Genomic DNA, 27,673 nt, shown 5'->3' on the forward strand with positions numbered 1-27,673 from the left:
TTGACATTGTATGAGAATAATTTGTGTCATCAAAAGGTGTTGTAAAGCAACTGAACTGCTTGTATGGATTATGAAAAAAACATACAGTTATTTGGAATTAGACCTGTGTGCAAAAAGTAATATTCAATGGAAGTAGGTCTAACTACCAAAAAACAGACAAGTATTGGAAGTTCAGAAGACAACTACAATAGCTCAACTACAGCATAAGTGAATTATACACCAATACTATTGTGATAAAAGAAAAAAGTGAATTATGCACTGATAGTGTTTAAGATTAAAATAGAGAATATTTCAGTTTCACAGTTGAATTGGCCTAAGTGGACTTTTTACAAGAAGAAGAAAAGTGTATGATATTTAAGTTACTACTGTGAAATACATATTGTAAAGAATTTGAGTATATGCATTTTATGCATTTTCAATATATTGTTTTAAAACAAGCAGAGTGTGTATTGTACATTTATCATCAAATTTTTCACAAACAAGTCATAGACACGTATTGTAGTAGAATACTTAGCACAATACACCCATATGTTTTTACTTACTGTGTGTGTGTATATAGTATTAAAAAAGTAAGTTTCTTGACATGCATCCTTCTTATTCACTTAATGCACAGTTGACATCTGTCAACAATACTAGTATCCTGACTTCCATCTGTTTGCACAGAGAATTTCTAATCTATGATTCATCAGTAATTGTTGCCTTCATGATATAGTAGATTCCTGCAAATGTATGCTTAACATTGTTTTAAGACTTCCATGCTTGAAGGAATTTTTGTTTCCCTTTAACTTAAAATTGTCATGTGTCTTTTTTTTTGTGACCTTAATTGTTTTATTACTGTGTATTCAATGATATATCAAAGATTGCAGATAGATGAATTAATTCTAGGAAATTGCCATTGTTAACAGTTTTGTTTCCTGAACTGATACCTGATTCATTGCAATTCTCTCTGTGGTAATGCCTGTTTGTCCAGGAATTTCACAAGTTTCAAAACATTTTTTGTAATACACTTATATTTTAAAGAACATGGCACTTTCAGAGATCAGACATTGCTTTGTTTACCAAAAATTCAGTGTATTTCCCAGCTTGAGCATTGAAAAGTGCAGAGATAGAAGAGGTGTGACTTTGAGAGCTTCATAATAATCAGTTCTTTGGTAAATATGAGAGTACTTTGTGAAGTCATCAGTGTAAGCTGAATTACATTTTGCAAATGCCAAGCAAACACAGTAACAAACTCCATTTACCATGCAATCAAAAGTCTCTATGATGATCCATTGACACTGATATGCATGTTTATAATCAAAATAACATCCTTCATTTTATGGCATTGCAATGCAAAAACTAAGTTGTGTTACTGAGCAGTGCACTGGCATACAGTCAATAAAACTAAAGACTTTAGTTAGTTAGTTACTGGTCAAGTAGTGCCAGAGCAGACTCTTCCTGGGCTGGAAGTTTCTAAACAAGCAATTTTTATCTAGGTATTTCATGACCAGTCATTGGTTCCTGGTTCTGAGCAGGCTTAATAAAGTGTCTTATGGAAAATGATACCACTTGCATATGCATTTAGTTTTTACTTTTTTGATTGTCTGCTGTTTTTGTGCTTCACTTAATTACTTCTTCTTGAATGTTGACCGTTCTTTGGAATTTTCTGTGTTTGTAACACATAAGTGATAAAGGACGTATTTGTATAAATTTACAAAATATTGAAATTATATGTCTGTTTGTGTGTATGTGTCTACCATTTAAATTTAAAATGCAATATGTTGTTAGAAGATCTGATAAAATATGCACATATTACTATTAAAAAGATTCAAAATTGTGCACATACGCTTAATAACATTTTTAAAAATGGGTAAATACAAAAAAGTATGACATTGAAGACAAATATGTGTATATTAAATATCAGTAATTCTTCTATATGCTGGACTCAAAATACTATTGTAAACTACTAGAATTCCAGAAAAATTACAAGAATAACATCAGTGAAATCATTATATGATATTTGAAATTATATTTTAGTAGTATTGTAAATAATGATTATTTTTGCGACAATAAAGCTAATCTGTTAAGGATAGTGGAAATATCAATATAAATCTTGCAATAGTAGTTGTGTAAATAGATTGATTCCTACAGACGATGATGCCATACAAGCTCAGAAGCATGCCCATTCTGACCAGTTTAGGTATGTTAAATTATACTTTTATTTTTGTCATTCTTTATCTTTCAGCAAGCAGCATTAGCACGAGATGGAGATTTGTTGACTAAAGAAAGACTGTGTTGTGGACTATCCATATTTGAGATAATTCTAACAAGGATAAAGTCTTATCTTGATGATCCTATTTGGGTTGGTGCTCCTCCTATGAATGGAGTAATGAATGTTGATGAATGCACAGAGTTTCATCGACTGTGGAGTGCTTTGCAGTTTGTCTACTGTATTCCAGTTGGAGAAAATGAGTTTACTGTTGAGTAAGTCTTGTAGTTTCATGTTGCTTATTTACAGAAATGTAGTATTTTTGCTGGATTAAAAAAAAAACAAAACTTTTTTTATTCAGGCAATTGAAACAAGTAAAATTATGTGTTCTGTTACTTGAGTTGGTTAATTTAAGTTGTCTCTAGATACTTTCTTCCAATTCAATCTTGTGAAAATATTGTGCTGAGACAGGATTAACTTTCTTTTGTACACTGTTACTCAGCTTTTGTCTGTGTACCAGTAACACTGTGAACTGGGCTATAACAGTTATAGGTTTATTGCAAAAAGCATAAGAGTTAGAAATTAGTTTTTGGAAGAACAGTAACACCAGGGTTTCCTCTGAATCCACTAATTCATTACATCAACCCTTTCCCCACAACATATATCATGTTTTTCACAAGGATAAATGATGCATTATATTTTACACAATTGTACTTTATTTTTTTCCCTCAAATTGTCTAAAAATAGGAATAACTAAAATTCTCAGATTTACAGCTTTTCCTGTTGTATACTTTATCAACATATGTTTTGAATAAAGTGAAAAAACAACAACTGCTAACTCTAATTTAGATTTGGTTCCCTATTTGTAATTATTTTCTTGTGGAGTTTAAATCTGGAAATCTGTAGTCTTTATACATGTATTTTACTTGGATACAGTTCAAGTTGTTTGAAAATAGGAATATTTTGAAATTAGTGGTATGTGATGAACTGTTTGTTTATTTTTAAGCACAAAGCTTATCTGGGCTGTATCAACTACTGGTATTGAAACCTGGGTTTGAACTTTCTTAGCCATCAACTTTACTGCAATGCCACTGGGTAATAACCAAAAATTTAACTCGTTACATTTCTTTTGTTTTTTGACTGGCAAGCTTCAAAGCGGATATTACTTTCCACCTTGTTTTCATTTACCATAGAGCTCCCCTTCTACTTTATATGGATTGTAAGTTTGCAAAATTTTAGTTTATTACATCAGAAGTGATGAAGTTTATTTGAATGAATGACAACTGCCTGTTGTAGGAACACACATGAAGAGAATTATGTTTTGAAAGTATTCTGCCTTTTGCAGATAAAGGGCAGTGTAAGTTACAAAAAGCTATTTGTGAGAGGAGGTAAGTACCAATTGGAAATATATTTTCAGTGTAGGAAAAAGTTAACTTTCTTTATGAAAGGTACCCCATTGGTACAGCAGTAAGTCTACAGGTTTACAATACTAAAATCAGGGGTTTGATTCCCCTCGGTGGACTCAGTAGATAGCTTGATGTGGCTTTGCTATAACAAAACACACAAATACACACTTTCTGAAACTAATAGTATTTTATGAGGAACTGCCTCAGCTAAAAGATTAGTAGAAATCATTTTGAAATAGATGTTTAATTTCTAATTTCTTATTTGTAAATAAGATGTAATGAAATAAATACTATCTGTTTATATTAGTTTTTAACCCTTTCAAGCACAGTGGCACTAAATTGATTGATCATTTTTAAATTTGTATTCATGAAACTTAACTCAAAGTATACTAGATCTGAAGCCCAGACACGACAAACATAAAACGTGATTTTATTGCTAAATTTCTGACAGAAATAATATGTGTCTTAATTGTATGTCATGCCATTTTGCAGCATGCCTATAACCATTGGCTCAAGATCAAGATTTGACACACACATATCAGCAAAATAGCAAATAACAAGGCTTATGACATATTCCAACAAAAATGTCAGAATTTCTAATTTTAATTGATATGAAACATGTTTCAAAAGTGTAAAAACTTTAAATAATTGCTAAAGTCCAAACCCTAGTCAAATGTGTAGTACTTGGAGATTTCAGTACAATTGGATTGTTGATTATGGACAGTGGTAAACTTTCAACTTCATATATTAGGTGGAATTTGGAAAACATGTAAGGATGATTGATGTGCTTTAGAACACAACAGTCTTAAGACAGTGTGTTTTGGAATAGAAACTCTGCTGGTGTATTATTGTGAAGATACACATTTGTCAGATAAAGCCCGACTGGGTGTGGTGACATGGACTGTAATGATGTGATGATACTCCAGAATAATTCTGATATCAAATACTCAGTATCTGTAATACTTCTTGTCACATGAAGTACTTTACACTTTAATCACATACAATACAATATAAAAATAATGATCATTGTTAAAAGTATTTTATGAAAATGTATAAATCATGTAAAACACGTAAAAATCTTTATTACTCAAAATATCTTTGGAAAATCCAAGTGGAGATCTAATCTATAGACATTGTGCTTATAGTGTTTGAATAAGAAAAGTGTAGAAATGTTTTATAGTAGTTTAATAATTAATGAGATAACTGTCGAGGTTTACGTATATGTGGGCTGGGATTATTTTACAAGAGACGTTTGTAGCTTGTTGGTAGTAAATGTGAACAGTAAATAGACAGTACACAATCCACTTGTTTTAAAAATGATATATTCAAAAACAAGTCAAATGTATGTACAAATTTCTTTACACTACAGGATATGAGTTTTATTTAAAACTAAATAATTCTCTTTACTTGTCAAACATCCACATAAACTAATCCAATTACTTTAGAATTAAATTATTAAGACAAATTATTTTTCTCTACCTTTGTCACAATAATATCAATGAATAATTCATTTAAGTTATTCTATGGGTGTTCACAGTTGTATTCTGTAACCTATAGATAATTGCCACCTTTTTTCTTTTTCTTTCTTTTTTTTTTTGTCAAAGTCCTCATAGATTAATTAGTTTATTTTAGAACACCCTTTGACAAGACAGATTATTTGCTCTGTTAAAAATGTTAAACTTGTTCTAAAATATCACCCTTTAAGGGTAATTATTCACACACTAGCTAACTTCATACTTTCTAAAAATTTTTGTGACTTTTTCTCCACTAACTTGCTCTTGCTTGGTGATCTTTATATATATATATACACACTTTGCCCAACTGAAGCCTGGAATTTTCTACAACCTGTACTGATGATGTTATAATATTATAATACAATGCAAATAAAAAGTACAGTTCATACAGACTTTGATAATGAAATTTTTCACACCTAACACTTTTTAAACAATCCATCTTCAACAAGATAAACTAAATAATAACATACTAAACAGACTTTTGTACTAAACAGTAACTGTATTAGTGGAAAATGTTATAATAATTTTATGCAGTGGTAATGATGTAAAAATAATAAAGGAGTTGTGCTGTGTAAATGGTTAAATTATTTCAGTACTTTTATACTATATAATAATTACCTAATAATTATACAAATGTTTTTCACTAATGATGGCCTTATATTAAATTGTTAATTGCTAACAAGTTAACACCTGTTCAACCTTATTCTAACACATGCTCCAGTTTAATTGTAAATCTTGTTTTGATAATTCTTTGTGTGATATGACTAAAATATCAATATCTATCTACTGTTAGAATCTTAGTAATATTTTTATCCAACATTCACATATATGTTAAAATTTCTTTTTGTATCTTTGCAAAATATATTGTTTTTAGTAGTTCAGATTGTGAGCATTTGTTTCCACACATCTTTTTTTCTATCTACTGGATACCTTCTCTCACCTTTGTGATTGAAGTCCATTTGAGTTAAGAAATCAGCTGAAGCTACTAGGTTAGTATGATTGAAATTATTTGGGCATTCAAAGCTCTTGATTCAAGATATTCAAAGATTGATCAATACTTTTCACATGCTTTTCTGAATTCTACTCTGGTCCACTGTCTGATTCACTGTTTGAAGAATAACTGTTTTGAAAAAAATTGTGTTCTTGGTATGGACCATCAAATCACTGGGGTGATTTCTTCATAGAATAGTTCCTTTTTAGTTTAAGTTCATAAATTAATGTACTCTAGTTGCTATATATAATCCATGCAGGGATTCAACAAAACAAATTTGATTTTAGACTCTTTCACAATAGTGTTTAACTGTAAAAAATACTTCTGTAACTTGCATGTGATTTTCTCTTATAGTAGTTGGATTGTTGCTTAATGCAATAGATTTACTTCTTTCAGCTATTGTTTTATTTACTTTGGCAGTATGATTATAAATAATACTTTTTTTTTAAATAACTTTTCCATTACTATTGTTTAGTTTGGAGTTATTAATTCTTTAATTTTAGTATGGTCAATAAAAGCCTTACATTTTTATGTAATCTTAATTCTAGAAGCACACATAATTCATCTGTTGAAAAATATATGTAGTAAGACTAGTTTATAAACCAGATAATTTATTAATATTTATTTATCAACTTTTCATGCTTGAGTATTATTTCCAGATTGCTCTAATTTCTCTCAGAGTAGCTTGCAGGATCTGTAAGATAGCAGGAAGGTTCTACAGATACTATATCACAAAACAATGCATGTATTTTTGCTGTACCCATGGCTGAATTTGAGTTACAAGAAAGATACTGGATGCAAGTTTGCACACAATCACTGTCTTTATTTACAGTAGACACAATCGTAAGTGTAAATGGCCTTCATCACATGAGAGAAGAAATTTAAGTAATCTCTCCTGTAAAGTAGAATATGTATCAGTATTTTGTATGTTCTGTACTGTTTTGGTTATAAATAACAGGATCTGGCTTTATATGCAGAAAAAAGGGTAAGCTGCTCAGAATTTGCACATCTTCCACATGACGTTACTCTCGATTCAGTGCAAGAACAGGCTAATAAGTACATGTACTTAAATGTTAAGAAAATATTAAGGAAGCTGTTCTTTCAGAAATATCATAATCAGCATGATTTAAAAACATTTAATCACAATGAATTAAAAATGCTGGGTACATTAAACATAATGTTATTTGTGTGTTTCATTCACTTTACCCCTTTAGTCTCATCTACCCAAAAACAAGCCAGTTTGATCAAGTTGAAAGGTATGTTGCTACTGCTAATTGCAGAGCAGTAGGTCAAATGGTGTTTTTTGACTAACATAAAAAGAGTTTAACTATTACTGTTTTTTTTTCATGAAAATTCATCAACTTCCAAAGATATCAGTGTTAAAACTAAAATATTCTTTCTTTTCTACAATAATGAAACTAATAGGTTCCTATATCTTCAAGTAATATATTTGCTTGTTTGAAAAATAATAGTGGATTTTAAGTGTTAACTTTAATAAGAAATAGAAAAAATTCAAAAGCAACTTTATCAATCAAAATAAGAACCTAATGAATCTACACACTTTTGCTAATGAGAAACATGATATTTATACCATGATGATAAAACTGAAGTTCTAGAACTCAAAAATTCTTTAAAGCCATTCTCTGCTGCTGTTCTGTTGTTGAATCTTTTGTCCTGTAAAACGTTGTCCAAATGCTTGTTCAAAGTGGTGTTTGATGAGTGACAAGTCTATTGAATATAGAGAATGAGGCAGTGATTCATACCCCAGTTTGCTGAACTTCTGGAGCATCATTTGAGCAATGTGGCTGAGCATTATCATGAAACAAGATTTATCCTCTTTGACTAATGTTGGCATATTTTTCATGCACCTTTCTATGCATTTCTTAACAGCAAACCTCCACAGTGATATTCTGGTCCTGGTTAAGCAAGCTGTAATGGATAATACTGACCACAGACCACCATACAGTGACCATAATCTTCTATTAGTACAAGTTTGGTTTTGGGAAGTGTTTCAGAGCCTTGACACTGTTGAACCATTGAACAGATCGCTTTCTCTTGTCATAAAGGATGCACTTTTTCATTGCAAGTGACAATTCGATCAAGAGCACAGTTCAAAATGGTTATTTTTCTGATTTATATTGAGTTGGTATGCAACCTACTTGTTGAGTTTTTTTACTTTTACAATTTGTTCAAGATGGTCCAAACTTGTGGAAATGCCATCACTCAATTCTGGTGCCACTTCTCAAACATTTTGATGCAGGTTTATTTCTACTAATGCTCTCATTTGGTTGTTTTAAACAGCAGAAGGATGTCTTCTGCCTTTATTATCTTCAAGACACACACCTATATTGCAAAACTTTTGAAACCAATTCTGTACTATACATTTGGAGGTGGTTTCTTTGTCCCATGCTTGGTTGATATTATGAGCTGTTTGCGATGCATTATGATCAAGTTTGAATTCATGCAAAAAACCAATGTGCAACTTTTTTTATTCTCATCATTAATTGTAAGGGTCTGAAATATTAGAAATAAAGTTTTTTCAATGGTATATTTGAAATAATAAAAAATACAAGTTTTTTATTATTATGAATGACTAAAATGTTAATATAAAAATCTGACGTTGTTTTTCAAACTACCTGATATCACAAACCAATAATTAAAGTTAACTTCACATTTTAAGTTGTTAACATCTCTCTCAAATATTATTTACCATATATTTTTTCTGATATTAATTTGTATTTGTTATACAGCACATATATTGATCAGTACACATACATTGCCATACACATGTTTCTATAGTTTTTATCACTGTGGCTCATAGTTTTTCTGGCAATATCCTTCCAGTTGTAGAAAAGCTCAGCACTGCCAAACAGATCACCTTCATCAATTTGTGTCCACAAGTGTAAACATGTTTCATTAGAGAAAATGAGATGAAATCTAAGTTCTCAAACTAAATTGTTTGTTATTTTTTAGGGTATTTTTTCCTCTAATGTAGAATGTATCTAAACCTCTAATATGTTCCTTTATATTATCCTCATAACTGAGATGCACACATACATATTCTTGACCATTACACAAAAATTTTCACTTGCAACAAATTATTTAGAGAAATACACATTATATTAGTGCCCATCACTGTTAAAAATTATATTTTATGTTTAATAGAATTATCTGTCATAAAACTGGTGTGATTGGTGTATGATCTAATCCTGCACTTGCTATTGCTCATTTTTTAGCCACATTGAAAAAGATTGCCAAAAATAATTTTTCATTTAAACTACTTTACAGTATGATTTTATTTACAATAGAGTATTTCTAAATTTAAAAAAACTTTATATTAAATGCTCTTAAATTTACAAGAGAACAGAAATTGGTTCTTAATTATAACTTAAAATCCCATGTGTTAATTGTAGAATAACAGTGTATGTCCATTACTTTTAAAACCAGTTTAATAAAAGCATTGATTTAAAACTTTATTGTACTGTTTCACCATATATTTCATTACATGAAATGGTATATGAATTCAGAAATGTTAAAAGTGATTGAATTTCATACTGTTTTGTTGATGAACACAACCTGTAAATGTATAAAGAAAGCTGCAGTCTCTTGTATTTTATGGTGTAGTGTACCAAATAAACTAATAATAGTTGTTACACATTATGTTGCCTTTCCAGATGGGACATCAAGACTATGTCATGTTGTTTGTTGATTCACATTCAAAATTTAACTCAACTACTATTTCATGAATTTATATCAGTAAGTTTGGTATCAAATTGTAGATAACTATTCAATTCTTAGCGTTATACATTAGTTAAGATTTAATTTAAAAGTAACGATTAAAAAACACAAATTGATTTTTGTGTGTCGCATGGTATGCTGAATGCAGCATTGGTTCAGATTAGATGCTTGTAATGTCCAAGTACAAAACCTGTTGTTCCTTACAAATTAAGAACTTGGATATTGGCAAGCTAGAGTATAAAATAAGAATCTCCTATTTTTTTCCATTTGCTGAGATGTCAATAAAGTGGACCCACAAACCTCTTTCCATTTTTAGAAACTTGTTCACATACATCCACTTTTCAATATTATGTCTTAATAACCAGTTGAAAGATCAGAATGTCCCTCAACCTTTTTGAAATATTTTATTTTGAGGACTCTTTCTTTCATGTAAGATTTTAAGCAGTAAGGTAAGACTTTAATGAACTCAAAATTTCATTGTTTTAAGACCCAAATATAGCTTAGTTACTAAGGTTGATAAATTATTGTGAAATTCAAAGGTATTTTTATATTATTCTTTAATAAATTGTTTAGGCAAAGTATTCATGATGAAACTTTGTAGAATGGATGGCAACTGCCTGTTGTGGAGACACAAGTGTAGAGGATGACGTTTCGAACGTTTTCTGCCTTTCATCTTCAGGTCAGTGTATGTGTAGGTTTTGTCTGTCTTTTATAGTGTCCTGGTGGATTGTGGAGAGCATGTTATGATTGGTTGGATTATCACTGTTTCTGATTGGAGGAGAGACTTCCTGTAGATTCAACCAATGACTGCCACAGGTTATTCATCTCTAATATGGAATTTCTGTTTAGTGAAGGTTTAATAGTTTTAATATAAATTGATTCTTTGATTTTTTGTGTCTTCCAGAATTTGTCTGTGTCAATTCTAGTTTTCTCCCACCAGACTTATATATTGAATTTTTTGGCTATGCATTTGAATTTTTTCACTAAAATGTTGTAGGTATAGCAGGTAAATGGTGGTAATGGTGGTGACTCTCTGATCTTTTCTTTCTGTTGTGATCTTCTTCAAGGAGTTTTTGATAAAGGAGGAGGTGTACCCATTCTGTTTAAAACTCTCTATAATCTTTTGGCATTCTACTTCAATGGATGTCTTATCACAAATATTTTCTATTCTTTTGTTTAGACGTTGGATTATACCACGTATTATCGAGATTGGATGAGAGGACTGTAAGTGTAGGTATCGGTCTGTGTGGATGGGTTTTCTGTATACAGTTGTGGTTATTTGTCTTGCTTGTTTGTTGATGAGTATGTCAAGAAATGATAAACTGTTTTGTTCCCCTATTTCCCTAGTGAAGTGGATTCTTTTGTCTATGGAATTAAGATGTTCTGAGAAGGCTGGTAAGTTTTCATGACTGTGGGACCAAATTATGAAGGTGTCATTGACCTAATGTCTGTAGAAACTTGGTTTTATAGGTGTAGATGAAAGGGCTCTTTCTTCAAAGTCTTCCATGAAAATATTTGCTAGGATTGGAGAGAGTGGTGATCCCATGGCTAGACCATCTGTTTTTTCATAGAATCCTTCGTTGTATTGGAAATAGGTTGATTGTAGGCAAATGGTTGTTAGTTCCATTATGTTAGTTCCAAAATTCAGCCATTGCAGAGCATGTCACGTCAGCTGGACACAGAATAAACTGGTAAAAAACTAGAATCATCAACACAGACAAATTCTGGAAGACAAGAAAAAATCAAAGAATCATTTTATATTAGCACTATTAAACCTTCACTAAACAGAGATTCTGGAGTAGAAGGGTGTCATTGGTTGAATCTACAAGAAATCTCTCCTCCAATCAGAAACAGTGATAATCCAACCAATCACAACATGCTCTTTACAATTCACCAGGACACTAGAAAAGACTGACAACACTTACACACCTGCATGCATGTGCACACACGAAGACGAAAGGTAGAAGACATTCAAAATATCATCCTCTACATGTGTGTCCTTACAACAGGCAGTTGCCATCCATGTTACAATGTGTCACAATTGATATTGGAAGTCATGATTGGAGGTTATGTCAAGTCAAAGATGTGTGTATATATATATGTGTGTGTGTGTGTGTGTGTGTGTATGTGTGTATATATATGTATAATGTGTTATGTAAACACAAACAAAAGCTGCATCAACTGAAACGGTCCCAGGTTACAAGCTACAGTGTGGGAGTTTGTGTATACAAAGGCCCGGCACGGCTGGTTAAGGCACTCGACTCGTAATCCGAGGGTCGTGGATTTGAATCCCCATCATACCAAACTTGCTTGCCCTTTCAGCCATGGCTGTATTATAGTGTGACTGTCAAACCCACTATTCATTGGTAAAAGAGTAGCCCCAAAGTTGGTGGTGGGTGGTAATGACTAGCTGCCTTCCCTCTAGTCTTACACTTCTAAATTAGTGATGGCTAGTACAGATAGCCATCATGTAGCTGTGGGTGGTAATGACTAGCTGCCCTCCCTCTAGTATTACACTACTAAATTAAGAATGGCTAGTGCAGATAGCCCTCATGTACTTTGCACGAAATTCAAACCAAACCAATATGTATAAAACATAAACAAAATTATTATTTTTTACATCCTCCATGTGCAAAATTTGATAAGGCTTAGCCACATGTGGCAAGCATCAAATGAGTACAAATTTTAAAACTAGAAGAGAAAATTGTTTCCTGTTCTTCTTTATTTACTATTCTATGTTTTAAGAAAAAATAAGAACTTGTTTATAATTATTAATAATGTATATACAGATGTATTATACTTCAAATACTAGACCACTAAAACTCATCCAAGACAGATCACTGACAGGGTCAGTTTTATGTTTTTTGATAAGGTAACTTGCATGCACATAAACCACATCTTTGCAACTTCCATAATGTTAGCCAGACAGAGCTGAAAGTGTATTAAGAAGAATAAATATATATAAATGTATAATGTTATAAGATTTAAGTAATGTACTTATCTTTGTTTTTGTGTTATCATTTGTTGTTATTCTAGAACAAAGATAGCATAAAGTATTTATTTCTTAATTTTTTATAATGGTTACAAGATCGATTAAATTTACTGAACCCATACAGAGATTCATTGTTGAAAAAAACAGATAAAAAACAGTTTTTTCATAAGAAATGTTTGATGAATATCTGGACATTATATAAATTGTTGGAAATGAAAATTACTTTACATGTTGGATAGGCAACAATTGAAAATAAAATAAAAAAGGCAGAAGAAAAATATTGCTTAACAAACCTTAAAACTTAATAAAAATGATGATATTTTACATATGAAAGCATTGTAATGTATATTGATAATCTATCAAGTTTTGTTAACTTGCATTTACCATTTTAAAAGTATAGTATAAAAATTATTTTCAACATGAAATGGTTACAGGTTAGTCCCAAAGACTGAGCCCATGCTGAAGTAGTTAAGTAAATCATACTCTTACACCCAAATTAAAATTATATCAGAAACTGTTTTTAAGATAAATGATTTTTGGACGATGTCTTCCAAAGGTAAGTAAGTGGTCATATTGTTGCATTTTTTTTTTTTTTAATAAATAAGGTTTAGGATCTACCACTTTTTGACAGTCTTGAATAAAAGAACAGTTCTACAATAAATGGGATGAAGTGTGGCTAGCTCATTCATGCTTACTGAATGAAATTCAGCAGTGAAAGCTGACATCATACTTTTATGAATAAAATTGAAGGTAAATTTAAATATTTGAGAGAATACTTTGATTTCAATTTGAAGTCTGTCCTTGACTAGCAAGACCTTTTCTCAAATTGTTTGTGGACTTGTTCATACTTTACACTGGGTGAAGATATAGTCTGGTAAAACAGTGTGGCACATTACTGACAAGAAGCATGTCAAGTTGTTCATTTACTGTAGGAAATTTATTCTCTTTTTAAAATATTGCTTAATTCATTTCAGTTTAGTATGACAATAAGTGGAAGAATCGTAAACGTGTATTAATGTCGTACTGTAACAGATCAGAATGAAGCTTTCACCATAAAGCTATACAACCATATAAAACCTTTAGCAAAACAGAGAAATATGAATTGATTTAACTTAAGACTGTAGGATACAGTAAAACAAATTTCTGATGTTTTTCATTTTTCATGGCAAATTCTATGTTTAGATAACATTTATATGCAGATATGTATCATCAAAGTTTGAATTTTAACAAGAATTTTAATGAAATTTTTCACAATCACATAAAAACTGAAGATGAACAAAAAAGCCTAAACAAAAGGAAAGATTGTTGAAATTATTAATTGTTTAATGATTATTTTACTTTAAATTTAATAATAAAAATGATCACTATTTTAAATGCAATTAGTCTGTCTCACTGTTATGACTGTTTAAATAAAGTAACTATAATTAAAAAGGATTTTGCTCCAAAATTCTTAAAATTTCTTATCAGTTTATCTCTTCAGGTTTCAGTATTCTTTTTTTTTAAAAGGAATGTTTACAACAAATTTTTATTTCTAACAGACAGCTATTTGGTGAAGGCTTACATTGGGCTGGATGTGCCATCATTGTGTTGTTGGGACAGCAAAGAAGATTTGAAGCTCTTGACTTTTGTTACCACATCCTTCGAGTTCAGCGAGTAGATGGAAAAGATGACATGGTGAAGGGCATTGTAAGTATCATAAATTGCATATTAAATGATTTCTGTCATCTTAAATAGACTGAGAGAAGGGTGTGAGCAAGAAAATATTTGCCACACACACAATATTTTTAGCATTTCATTGACAGTCCAGTCTTTCAATTATTATAAACTAAAACTGTTGTTATTACAATGTAAATGAATAAATTTAATATTAGTAAAAATCATTAACCTAATTCTGACATTTAATTACTTAAACAGAATTTAAGAAAATTATAGTCACCATCTTAATCTAATTTGCACTGAAATAGTTGTTGTTCAAGCAACTGTCAATATAAATATCACCTTTTCTACTACTATGTCATATTTTTGCTGTCCTGATGAACGTTGGTATTGGAAAAAGGCATAATCAGTATTGAATATAATAGATGTTCTATTCTTCTTTACTTTTACAAGTTCTTATAATTAAGAGAATTTAGATCTTTTAATTGACTTAAGTCTATATAATTGTCATTTGAAACTGTGTATGCATAAAAAAATAAGTATTTGCAGTTCTTTGTTTGTAATTTGTAAATCATATTTTCTACAATTTTTTCATTACTTTAAAAATTAAATTTACTTCAATAAAAGTTAACATTTTTTACAGCAGCAGTTTTATTCCTTAAATCTTTGCGTACATTACACACTAATAACGTCAATTTTGTCATATATAATTTCTCTATATGCTGTCTTTCAAACAGCATAGTTATATTTATCAAGATCTGACAGCTGCTGGTTCCTTTTTGTCTGCTGCTTAAGCCCTCAAGTTACCAGCAGTCTCTGCCAGTTAAGAAGGACATGAGTATTTATCACAAAAAACATTAACTGTTTATCGATACATTTTCTTGTTGTCCATAACTGAAATAATTCCTTCTTTTATAACATATATATATATATAAAAAATTGTATATTTGAAAAACTGTAGTGAAAACTTAAGCCTTTCTAAGTGAAAGAGCAGGAGAATTTATCATTAGTTTTGTCTGAAAAACATGCTGATTCTCTGTAGCCTCTAAAGAAGATGGTTGACAGGATCCGGAGATTTCAAGTATTGAACAGTCAAATTTTTGCTGTGTTAAACAAATATTTGAAGACCAGTGATACAGATAATCTACCAGTGGAACATGTCAGGTGTTTTCAACCACCCATTCATCCTTCACTTTCCAGTGTTAACACCATCTATCAAAGACCAGAGAATATCTTGAAGTGAAAGCTTAGGTATGTGTACACAACTAAACATTTTAAGATAACTTATATGATTTTGAGGCATGCCACTGTTTCCCTTTTCATAGTTTGCTTATAAATCTTAGGATATACTTTCTAAATAGTGTATAATTTCAGATTTAAAAAATCCATATAATTGAATTTAGTTAGAAAGAAAGAAATAATGAACAGATACATAACTTTCAGAGCAAATGAAGCTGTTGTTGAAAATTATATCGATAATCTTGAAACAAACCATGAAGGCTACACTGAAGGTTTAATGCATTTTATTATTTGGTTATTTGGACGGAACAAAAGTCCTTGTTCTACAACGGTTGTGACTGTGAAAGAGAAGAATAAGTCAGTGTTCTGAGTTGATTTTAGATGGGTAAAATATAAGAATTGAGAATTGTGAGTCAGAGTGTTTCTATAACCTTAGACAAAAAATATCTGTATGCTCTAGGCATTTCATCTGACTGACTAGTAGCATATAGAACTAGATTCTACAGCAGCTATGGATGAGTTGTATGTGTTTTACATCATTTCACTTGACCAAGGTATTTTAAGCAGGTCATGGAATTTAGTTTACAGTGTTAAATACAATGAATATGTGTGAATTACCGTATTACTGTTTTCTTGAGCTATTGAAGTTCTGGAAAGTCATGAAAATGAGCTCTAAAAATTTCAGTGTTGAAAATAATCTTGGAAAAACTGCTGATTTTTCAGTCATGTTTATGAAAAAATCCTGAGGTTATTGTTTCAGTACAAATTTCACATGAAATAATTGGCCCAATCAGAAACCAGATTTAACAGTTTGGATATCGTAATTGGGTTTGTTTTTACTTAGTGTCAGCCATTGTGAAAATGTTGCCTCACAAGATGCAAAACTATTTAATTTCTGCTGACAGCATGCTTGATGAATTAAAATGCCAGCTTACTCCTGCATAATAGGACTCAACATTTTTGATAATTTGAGTATTTGAGTAAGTACAAGTCCTGGGAAAAGTCATATAAAGTCCTGAAATTTCTTTTTATAATGTGTGAACGAACCTAGTCACATTTGGCCAAACATTTCTGATTGCTTTAAAAACCAATGGCTGGTATTTTAACATATAATGAAAGCAACATTTAACCTGAAGCTAGTAAATATGATTTTAACTGTACAAATGTGGAGTTTCTTAGACATTAGTAATAACTGATTCTGCAAAATTACAGTAGTGAAGATTGGGCCTAATATACAACAAGAAAACAAATGACAGTTTTCTTCTTTTTTTTTTTTTGCCATATGTTTAATTATTGGTAGTTACATTTTCAAATGACATTGTGTATTAACTAAAGGCTGAAAAGGAATTTCTGTCACTTAAACTTGCTGTAATTAATGCACTAGTGTTAGGTTATGCAGACAAGACTTTCAATTTATACTCTATATAAACACCTGCAATAGTAGCATCCAAACTGTGCTGTTTACAGGTTGAAGTTGGTGTGGAGCTTGTGATTATGTGTGCTATCCATATAACTAAATAACAAAGAAAGAAATCCTTGGATTTGTAACCTCAGAGAAACAATATTTCCATTATTTTGGGTAGAGTGAGTCATGCCATTGAAGTGACTTTTGAGCTTTAGGTACCTAGAAGTTATCATTGTTCTAATAACAATGCAATTAGATTGTCTAGCCAACCAGTGAGACTTTTACAAATTGAGGAATCTTTAGAGCCATGACATAATGTAACCTCAAGAGCTATTACTAGTATTGTTATGAAAGTTCATAAAGGTACTGAAAATTTTAGAACTGGCTGAACTTCACAACTGACAACTCAGGAGCTTCAAGAATAGAAAGATCACCCAGTATAACTTTCTACACTTTTATTGTGCAGCAGGCTAAGATATGAACATCATATTACAGCAAATTTCTAGGAATAATTTGTCAAATAATAACTGAGTACAAAGACAAAAATTAAAAGAGATACAAATTTACACTTGTTTATTTTTAAGTTTTTGTTTTTGTAGTGCTTTTTAATATTTCTTTAATTCTATTATTTTCTTCATTAATGATTTCAACATCTAATATATCAAAGATTAAACAGTTTGTTCAAATCCTCAACAAGCGACTTTCAAATGTTTTTTCAATCTCATTGAAAGCTGTTGGTTAGTTTATTGTATTCATTTAATTGTTCATTTCTGTGACATTACTGTTTGAAGTAGTATCATTCTGATAATGTAATGCAAAACAGTTTGAAATGTTAAACAATCCTGTTCAAAGCTTGTCATCTGGTAATACTAGATAAACCTAGCAAAATGTATTGTTAAAAAGAAAATATATGATGTAAATAAATAGATATGTAACATATATAAACAGTTAGAAGTGAGAGATCAAGTGCTGTGTCATTAGTGTAACCCATGCAAGCTCAAATGTATGATGTGAGGCAGGTAGTAATCTATCGTCAGTTGATACCTGTAAATGCTTCACACTACAATGAACTTTACAGAAGCAGCTTTTCTGTATATGTGACCTTGTTAAGGAAAGCCATGAGGGAGAGTGGTAGGTTCTACATCATTCAGATTAACTCTGAATATTGCCTAACTTCTCCTGGAGACAGATTATCCTCATGTGAATGGCATTGATGCTTGACATCAACCCAGTTTCTGTGAAGCTATATCAGTGCTAACTGTAATTCCAAATTTACCAAATGTAATGTCATAAAATCTGATAGGTTTTTACTAAGCATTGCAAGTATGTTGTACACAAAAAATGAGAATTTTCGTTAAAGTATATTTAGAAAAGATTTGTCTATTAATTTATTGAGTCAGATTGTGACTAATATGAGTACAAGAGTGTCTTTCATGTCCAGACTAAAACTACTTTTTCTGATACTATATTTTGCCTCCCCTTACATATTAGCTTCTCTCATTCAGTGCTGCCCTCTGTATGTGCAAATATATTTGCTTGCCATTTGTCTTGAAACTATCACCTATCCTACATTCCATGTGGTTTTTTAATTGCATTTTCCAATACAAATAAACATGCAGCAATCCTTCACCAATTGAACTTCACATTCTTCTAATGCAAGTTACTCCCTCTGTATCTTCAGCCTAGCTTTCGCTTCTCATTTTGCTTGTGTGTTCAGCTTTGTACTGATTGAAGTAGTTGATTACTCATAGAATTGCCTCAGTTGAACCATGAATTATTGATCTTATTACAAAGGAAACTTGAACATTACATGATCCAGCCAGATTGTATCCACAGATATTTTGCAAATGTGAAAGTATAATGAGCAGAATATACATTATCTTTGTCATTTAAAAAAAAAAATCATTGTAATAGTTATATGACATTTCAAAGGATAAACAGTGTTTATCTTGATGATGGTGTAGTTCAAGGTCAGGGTGATATACATCTTTTCTTTGTGATAATGTTCCCTGCCAATACAACCATCCTTTCTGATGTAATGCTAGACACTGGTGATGCCAAGTACAACACCATGTAACACCATGCACACATTATCTGACTACATCAGTAGATTCAAATAATGGGTCTCTTTATTTGACTAACATTTGAAAAACTTCAGACAAGACACACTGCCAAATGCTAGTGGGATGTTGACTGAAGAATCTTAACTCATCTTTGTATTTCTTTATCATTGTAAATCCAATAACAAAAATCCCTGCAATGAAAACAGAAAGGGATAGATTGAACCTAGTAATAGTTATGAATACCAGAAATAAAAGCTCTTTTCAAGTGATGCAAGGATAGTTTGTGACAGATAAAAATTATGTTGAAAATTCATTTATTTTGATTTTAAAGAAGAAAGTTAATATATAATATATATAAGGACATGACTTGAGCTGACATTCAAAACTAATATCGAAATGATTAGTGCTGGAAGAATGTGTGAATAAATATCTTCAGTGTATTGATATTCTAGTCAAAAATGAGATATGACAGATTATCTCTACTTTGCTTGGAAAACAATACATTGATTGACCTATTAGGACACATACCAGAGATTTCTAACTACATATCCAACATAAATTTGGCATTTTTGATTAGCACAACAGCAATATTATATCTGCAAATGCACTACGAATCTTCAAGGAGCAGTATCCTTAGCATTATGGCATATTCCAAGTGGAATATTGTGCTCTATATCATATTGACAACCAGATCAACTTCTAGATATCCTCCATGAAGATCAACATGAAAGAAGTATACAAGAAACACAGCATAGTTCATTGCTGTTACTGTACAGGTTATTCTGTCCATTTAGCATACAGTTTCTGAGTGTAAACCTCGTGAATTCCAAAAGCTCATCACTTTCTCAAAATAAAAATACTTTTTTGAAAACCTCCTCTTTGAATTCCTCTTTCTTGAAGGCTTTTTTTTTTTTTAGCATGTAGAACATAATTTCACATTTGTGTTAAAAGAAACTTTGTAACAAAGTTATACAATATTTTCAGCCCTGGCTTGTGAACTTGGTGTTAAAAATTAAATTGTAAAAACATCAGGAAATTCTTTAGACCAATCAGTATCAGCAGCCAATATGGAGATTGTATGCAGGCTTACTGACACCAACTATAACTATCTGCCACCATCCTTAATTTTGAACTGTAACTAAACGGAAGGCAACTGGTTGGCACAACCCACTTCCAAATGTTGTTGCTAATTTATTGTTAAGTTAAGTGTAACTTTTTCGTTGTTCAAAAACTGAACATCTTGAGTTTAACTACTTTAGGAAGGAAAAAAAAAATCTTCTGTATTCAGATTTAAAGATAAATTAATGCAATTAATACATAGGAAAATTGTAGAAAGACTTTCTCAATTTACTTTTCACATTACTTCTACTTAGTAAGTTCACACTTGTAGAAATTTCTCCCACTGTTAAATGCACTCCCTCAGTCTGTGGCTCACTCTAACTTGTGCTAAGTTTTTAAAACGGAAGTAGTGGTAACTACAAGTTGGTGTTGATTCTTCTGCACCTCCTATACAGTTTGTCAAAAATGATAACTTTGCATATCTTACTACATAGCAGGGTACTTATAGTTTATGGGCCAGGCTTTCTTATGTGTCCATTTTTCAACTGGAAATATTTGAAAAAACAAACAAAAAAAACCTTTTTCTAAAAGTATGTCTCATACAGTTCTTGAAAATATAACAACTAAATAACCTTGTGCCAAACATATAGGTCTTAGGCTACATTCTATCCTATTTAACAACCTTGATGATAATGTGTACTGTTTTTCACATATGTTGTAATTTACTAGATTATATTGTACCTAAATAAAAAAAACAAACAAAGTATAAGAAGATTTTTCCTTTTTCTTTGATAATGTTTGTTTACTATCCATTCTAAAAATACAAATATGAAACCCATCACCAACATTTATACCACCTCAGTATATTAGCAAAGACAGGTGTAGAAATTAAATGTGGTCTCCTTTACATTTCTACAGAAAATCCAGTTATAGTAAAGTAATAAGAATAGTTGTTTTGTATTAGACTACATCTATGATCTGTGGAAGCAAACTTTTATTATAATGTGGTGCTATACTAAGAAGTGCAAAGCATATTTAAGGAGTTGAATTACAATGATCTCTTTTACCCATTCTGTAAACTCCTTGACATGCATTTCATCATGTCCCCAATTATTTGTTTTTATAAACAGACCTTTAATTATTGCTTAGAGATTTAGCTTTGTAATTTAACAGCCATTTAAACCTAAAACCACCAACACTCACACCATTTGAATGCTAGTTGTATATTCAATAATTAGACATCTCTTATGTTATCCCACTTTCAAAGACTTTCCTTGCAGAAAATGAGTTGATTTGTGACACACATTTCAAATCCACTCTACCTTTGTCATCTGCATTTGGTGGGGTAATTATTATACGCTATATATATTCCCCTTTGAAGCAAAACTTAAGGAGTTCATACAATTTCATGTTCAATGAAGAATAAAATTTACTCTTTCTTTTTTAGTTATTGATAACAAATGTCTTAGGTGTTATGTATAATGATATTACATAATTTGAGTGTCTACTCTAGATATATGTGTAAAGGAGAACACATCCCTAAAAAAACTAATTTTATTACAAGCTCCAAATGTACACATTCAAAATATCTCCTGATACTTTGTGTTTGTGGGATGATCAAATCAAACTATACACTTTCTGGATTGATTTTAGACTTTTAATCTTTTTATTTTCTCAAAAATATGTAATTATTGTTTTAAAAAGGAACAAGCATAAAAGACAACACACAGTTACAATGGTATGTTATGTTGAATATTTTTATATGTGGAAAAAGTAATGGGGCAATCAGCTAATAACAAATATTCAAAATATGAATGTTTACTAATTAATCAAAATAGAGGCTTACAAATTTTGTGTTTGTGCTATTGCTCTGAAATTACATTTTTCTACTTGTCACATGCTACTTTTAACACCCCACCATTGTTTATTTACTTGGGTTGTTAGAAAACTTTAACACAAATTCAATACATGTTTAGAATGTTCAGCCTATTATCTATCATGTAAAAATTATTATACATTTATGTGAGGTATATACTTGAAGAAATGTGTCCCAGAACATTGGTGGCATTAAATTGGACACTTAAGAAAGCATGGCCATCAAGTGATATAACTACACACAGTCAAGTCTGCTATAGTCTTCCCTTTCCAAAGTGAAATCTAGGCAGAAAACCATTATCAACATTGGTTGCAGCAAAAACATTATGAGACGGCCAGGGAAGTCCTTCCCACATATCAAAAATTCATGGAGTTTTATTCCACTGTACGGGTGTACTGGTGAGTGTTTACACATGGCAATGGCTTCATCCTCTCATGATTTAATCAGTGTGACAAATTTAAATGTTTCCACTACAGAAACTGTCTCTGTTAAGGTAATAGTGTCTCTAATGCTCAGACTGTCTAATTTTTTCACCATGTAGGCCCTCTCTAATCTTGCCAATGTATATATTCACTTGATTTGCTGAAATTGTTGCAGAGTATGTTTTCCTATAATAAAGGTGTAGATTATCTACAACAGTGACCAAGCTTTCATTGAGATCTGTCTTTTGAACTTTACATTTGAGCTAGTAGGTAGCTCAGTTTTCAAAATATTGGTGCAAGTCCAGCCACATCTGTTCCAGTTCTAGAGTTACTTATCCATCAAGTGCTAAAAAGAATCAAAGGCAGGACCATCTAAACACAGAATCAGCCATTGCACAACCTATTTCTAATTACAATCATATCAAACAGTGGCTTATCTGAAATGGTTCAGGAAATGTTCCAAGTCTTGTTTGGTCACACTCTTAAAATCTGAGGGAGAAATCTGCTTAGCCTATCTTCCAGAGACTTCTGATTGTTGTATAAGTCCTCTCACCTATTAGATGCCCTAAATATCAGAAGTACAGTATAGTTGGCATGCACAGAAACCTTTACATTTGAATGAACATACGTTCAACTTATCCATTGGTTCTGCATGGCCCTAAGTTTCCCTTTGTTCCACAATCAGAATAACATACTCCTGTCAGAAAGGGGTTTACAACTGTTCTTTGGATAACAAATTTCACCAATTAGTGGTCACTATCTTGCCTGCTATCAAAATAACTTGAGCAAGGAAACTGTGCCTACCAGTAGCATCTCATGTCTCTCTTGACTATCCTTGGGTGGCCTCAACAAGTAATGGTTAACACTAGTTGCAAAAGGCCTACGAGTTCTACAAAAACACTCATTCAGCTTAAGTAATCACAAGATCATGTATCATTGTGGTGCACTTTAATTATACATGCCTCCTTTGCTATTAGATCAATCCTGTGGAGGAGAACTGAATTGTCCTTTCTGGATACACAAGATTTCAGCAGTCACAACTGAAAAGAAGTCATAGACCTTCACAGCATTCATAAAAGTTCATAATCCAGTATGTCTGCATACCACAAAAGAAATTTAAAAAAAAGAATTTGAAACTACAACACTGACAGTCTTTCCTACTTAACACAGAGTGTGTTCTATATATGTGCTTTTCATGATATTTGTAAATATTGTAGTTTCTTATGTTACTGTACAGCAGATAAGCACATAACCTATGATCCAAACAGTTTTATTTATGAGATATAGGACCATTTCATCCATCATACAGGAATTGGAAATATTGATTAGTTTAAGAATGTTTTAAATATTTCTTCCTTTTCAATTTTATCTTTCACATAATATCTGATTATCTCAATTTATGTAAGCTTAGATTTAATAAGAATTGTGCTATAAAATTATTGCTTCAAAGATTATTTTTTAACTTGAGGAATACATGTTGTAAGAGGTTATTTAAATATGTACAATAAAAGGTAACTAAGGAACATTTTTGGTAAGAATCACCGAGCATATAAAACTTGTATTTCATCATATGTATTTATTATAAAACGAGAAAACTAGACCTCAATAATAAACACTTATTACACTGACTCATTTCTCACCAGCTGTATGAATAGAAAAATCTTAAAAACATCCTTTGTAATTTGAAATACATTGCTTGCAGAAGGCTCATTCACAATTTAGTTGCAACATACTTGGTAACATGATGTGTTGTAGTCCAGTTATAAGTATGAAGTATTGAAATCTGCTATGTGTATTTCCTTCTTTAGTGTTTGTGTTATTAATATTCATTGTGCTATAAAATTATTGCTTCAAAGATTATTTTTATAATGTTTTATAATGTTATAATATTAATGTTCATTTTTATTTTCTATATCATTCGAAACTAATGGAAACTGTAACACTAAGTGATAAACAAGAGAGAATTTGGTCTCAGTTAAGTCCACAGCATTGACTGTATTATGTCATGTTATCTTTGGCCATCGACTGTATTTTAAGAAAGGGAAAACACTAAAACTAAATAAGCTTATGGAATATTAATAATTTGAACAAGTATACTGCTGTTGGTTCATAAATTGCTTCAACATGATGCTCATTCCATCTCGCATTTGTACCGTTCAGAATTGAATTTTTCTTCCATGTATTTAGTATTGTATATTCTTGTTACGTGAAAATATTAAAGTTTTTACCAAATTAATGAGGCATGATGATAAGTATTTATCAAAAAATTTTGTATTTTATGAAAAAATAAAATATGCCTGTATCTTATACTGACAGAAGTAGAAGTCAGTCTTAAACATATACTGACATTGGTGAAAATTTATGGATCAGTTTTTATTATTTTTATTATGAAATGTTAATGTAGTTTAATGTACAGTTTTTTCTTTTCAGAAACCTGTTTCCTGATGTACATTCCTAATTACAGAAAGTGGTCAATATTTCAACGATTAAAAAATTTAGAAACTGGTTATTTTTAGTATTTAATAAAATTATAGATGTTTCAAATTTGTCTTTTATATTTTGTAAGGTTTTTGCCATTAGAATTAACTTAAAAGTTTGTAATCATAGTTTGTTTTTCTAGTTGTTTTTAGATAACCTAGTAAAAACTAATGGCAGATTTAAAAATATTTGAACATGTATATAATTCACAGTGGCAAAACTGAACAAACGAAGCACTTTTGGAATGTAAACTTTCATTCATTAGTGCAGCTTTCCAAAAGAAAAAAATAACATGAAAATATGTATTATTACGTTTCTTTAATCATAATTTATTGATTCCTAATTCTGTTGACTTTTCCAAATATAGTAAATATACATATATTTAGAAAAATAGGTAGAATATGCATCACATGCAAATAATATTGTTCTTTCTTTTTTCAGTCATTTGGGTATTCAAGTTACATAAAAATAAAATATTTATAATTTGTGATTTCTGTCATGCATCACTGCATTTATTACAAGTCTTTGACTGTTAAGAAAAATTTGTTTTATTTATATGCATTTTTCTGGCACTTTTCTCCATTTGTTCTAATAATTAGTTACAAAATATAACTTAAATGTATTTCATTTTGGAAATTAACGTTCATTTTCATTATGAGTAGAATCCATATTTTACATCAAATGTCTTCTACACCTTCCTTGGTAAACTTGTCCAAACTTCTTGTTTTTTCCTTGTCTCCAGTAGAATTATACATTGCATCAAATTATTTTTTGGGTTTTGTGTTATGACTACTTTTTTCTCATGCCTTTTAGTTTTTTTTAGTTCCTTTAATATAAGCTACCATTTTTGTAGTTATTAATTTTGTATTTTGGGAATATTTGAAACTTGTTTTTAAACTAGATACTCACTGATATTTATAGCTTTCCTAACCAGTTTTTGTATCCTCTTGTTTTTGAACCATATACAAGCTTTTTAAAAGCATTAAATCATTAAGATTTATTGGATTAATTCATGTATTATAATTCATGAATTATGGCAATATGAAATCAAGATCTTTATCTAGCACTAAAAAAAATTCCAAATTACTTTCAAAAAGTTTCAGCTGTTCAAGAACAGACTTACATATGTAAAAATAGCTGGTATTGGTAGAGAAAACACTATGTAGAGGAGCGAACAACATTTCGACCTTATTTGGTCATCGTTAGGTTCACAAACTCGAGAAAGTCGAAACATTGTTCACTTCTCTACATAGTGTTTTCTCAACCCATACCAGCCATTTTTACATGTATAATTTTATCTACAATTGGTTTTTCTCATCATCACAGAGTGATCCAGATTCATAATTTGAATGTTTCACTGAAAATTATTTGTAGTGTTGGATATGAAATGTAATGTAGCAATAACTAGATTTGTATTTCTAAACATTTCTAAGTGTGCATATAAAGAACCCTTAAGAATTACAAGATTTAGCTTTTTGATCATTTTATTTCAAAAGTACTGAAAATGAAGAAAATGGGAAACAGTTGTCATTTATATGTTAGAAACAGAGAGAATTAATAAGGCATGACCATCAAAGTGTGACATTTCTAGAAAATGTGCATTATCATTTACAACATGTGTAGGAAAAGCTGGTGTGGACCAGTTCTAAAAACAATTTATATTCACCATATATGCACCTAAGCATCTATATAAATGTGTGGTGGAAAAATGATTATTTGGAAATTATCATATTATATCAGTGAACATCTCTTTATGGCTGAAATTTTCAATTTTGATTACAGTTTGGTATGTGTCTGTGCAATGTCTGATGATAAATTTAATTTATAATCAACTATATTATACCACTAATTAATTAGTATTTATACTTATTAATTGAGATTTCTTGTACATTCATCTTGAGATAACCCAGTAAGACGTTTTCATAGTAAATAAATAAACCCAAAAGGGTTAAAAAAATTTCTAGTGCATTTCTTGCTGTATTATTTTTACTGTATGAAAATGTGACACTTTCACAGCTGAATCAAGTGAATTTTTATAATGTGTTCTTCAAGTGCTACAATAAATCACTTCCACTGTGGATTATTTTTGTATTGTTCCATAGTTTTGTTGATAATGTGGCATTTTTTCAGTTATGCTTAGTCATCTAATAATAAATGTTTTACTTGTGGTGTATGAATTGAAATTCTATGCTTTTACACTTATAGATCATCATGAATAGCCTGTAAGGTCCCACGAAAGAAAAATCTGTAAAAAATTATTCTTATGCTTATTGTGATGTAGTGTCACAAAAACCACATATTTATATTAAAAGTGTATGATCTTATTGGTTAATAAATGTATCAGTAATAAAATTAAACTATTGTTTATTACTACCTTTACAAACAGAATATGAAAACAAATGTTTTCCACCTAAACATTTTGGATTTTTTAATTGTTTTCAATAAGTGGTTGAAAACAGTTTTTCATCTATACCTCATTATAATATTTTTCTTTTAATATCTGTAAAGAATACATTTGCATCAAGTCCTTCTGCATAAAAGCATAACCAATTAGACATCATTTGTGAACATGTGTGTTTAAATAGTTTAATCTAAGTACAACAATTTCAACAAATTATTTATGTATGTGAAAGAGAGAAGTGTTTG

General features: G+C 30.6%; 1 protein-coding gene across 2 annotated transcripts in view; it reads left to right on the forward strand.

Moving 5' to 3' along the window:
- The window catches only part of Cyfip (Cytoplasmic FMR1-interacting protein Sra-1), a 203,359-nt gene extending 175,980 nt beyond the window's left edge, over positions 1 to 27,379 (forward strand). For both annotated transcript variants that reach the window (XM_076454172.1, XM_076454181.1), the window contains exons 26-29: positions 2,225 to 2,463; positions 14,368 to 14,515; positions 15,528 to 15,736; positions 24,980 to 27,379. In XM_076454172.1, coding sequence (XP_076310287.1) covers positions 2,225 to 2,463; positions 14,368 to 14,515; positions 15,528 to 15,728 — 588 coding nt within the window. In that variant the 3' untranslated portion in view covers positions 15,729 to 15,736; positions 24,980 to 27,379. The remainder of the gene's footprint in view (positions 1 to 2,224; positions 2,464 to 14,367; positions 14,516 to 15,527; positions 15,737 to 24,979) is intronic.
- Positions 27,380 to 27,673: the final 294 nt, after the last annotated feature.

Source organism: Tachypleus tridentatus, chromosome 1, assembly GCF_004210375.1.
Source record: "Tachypleus tridentatus isolate NWPU-2018 chromosome 1, ASM421037v1, whole genome shotgun sequence".
NCBI classification, from domain to species: Eukaryota; Metazoa; Arthropoda; class Merostomata; order Xiphosura; family Limulidae; genus Tachypleus; species Tachypleus tridentatus.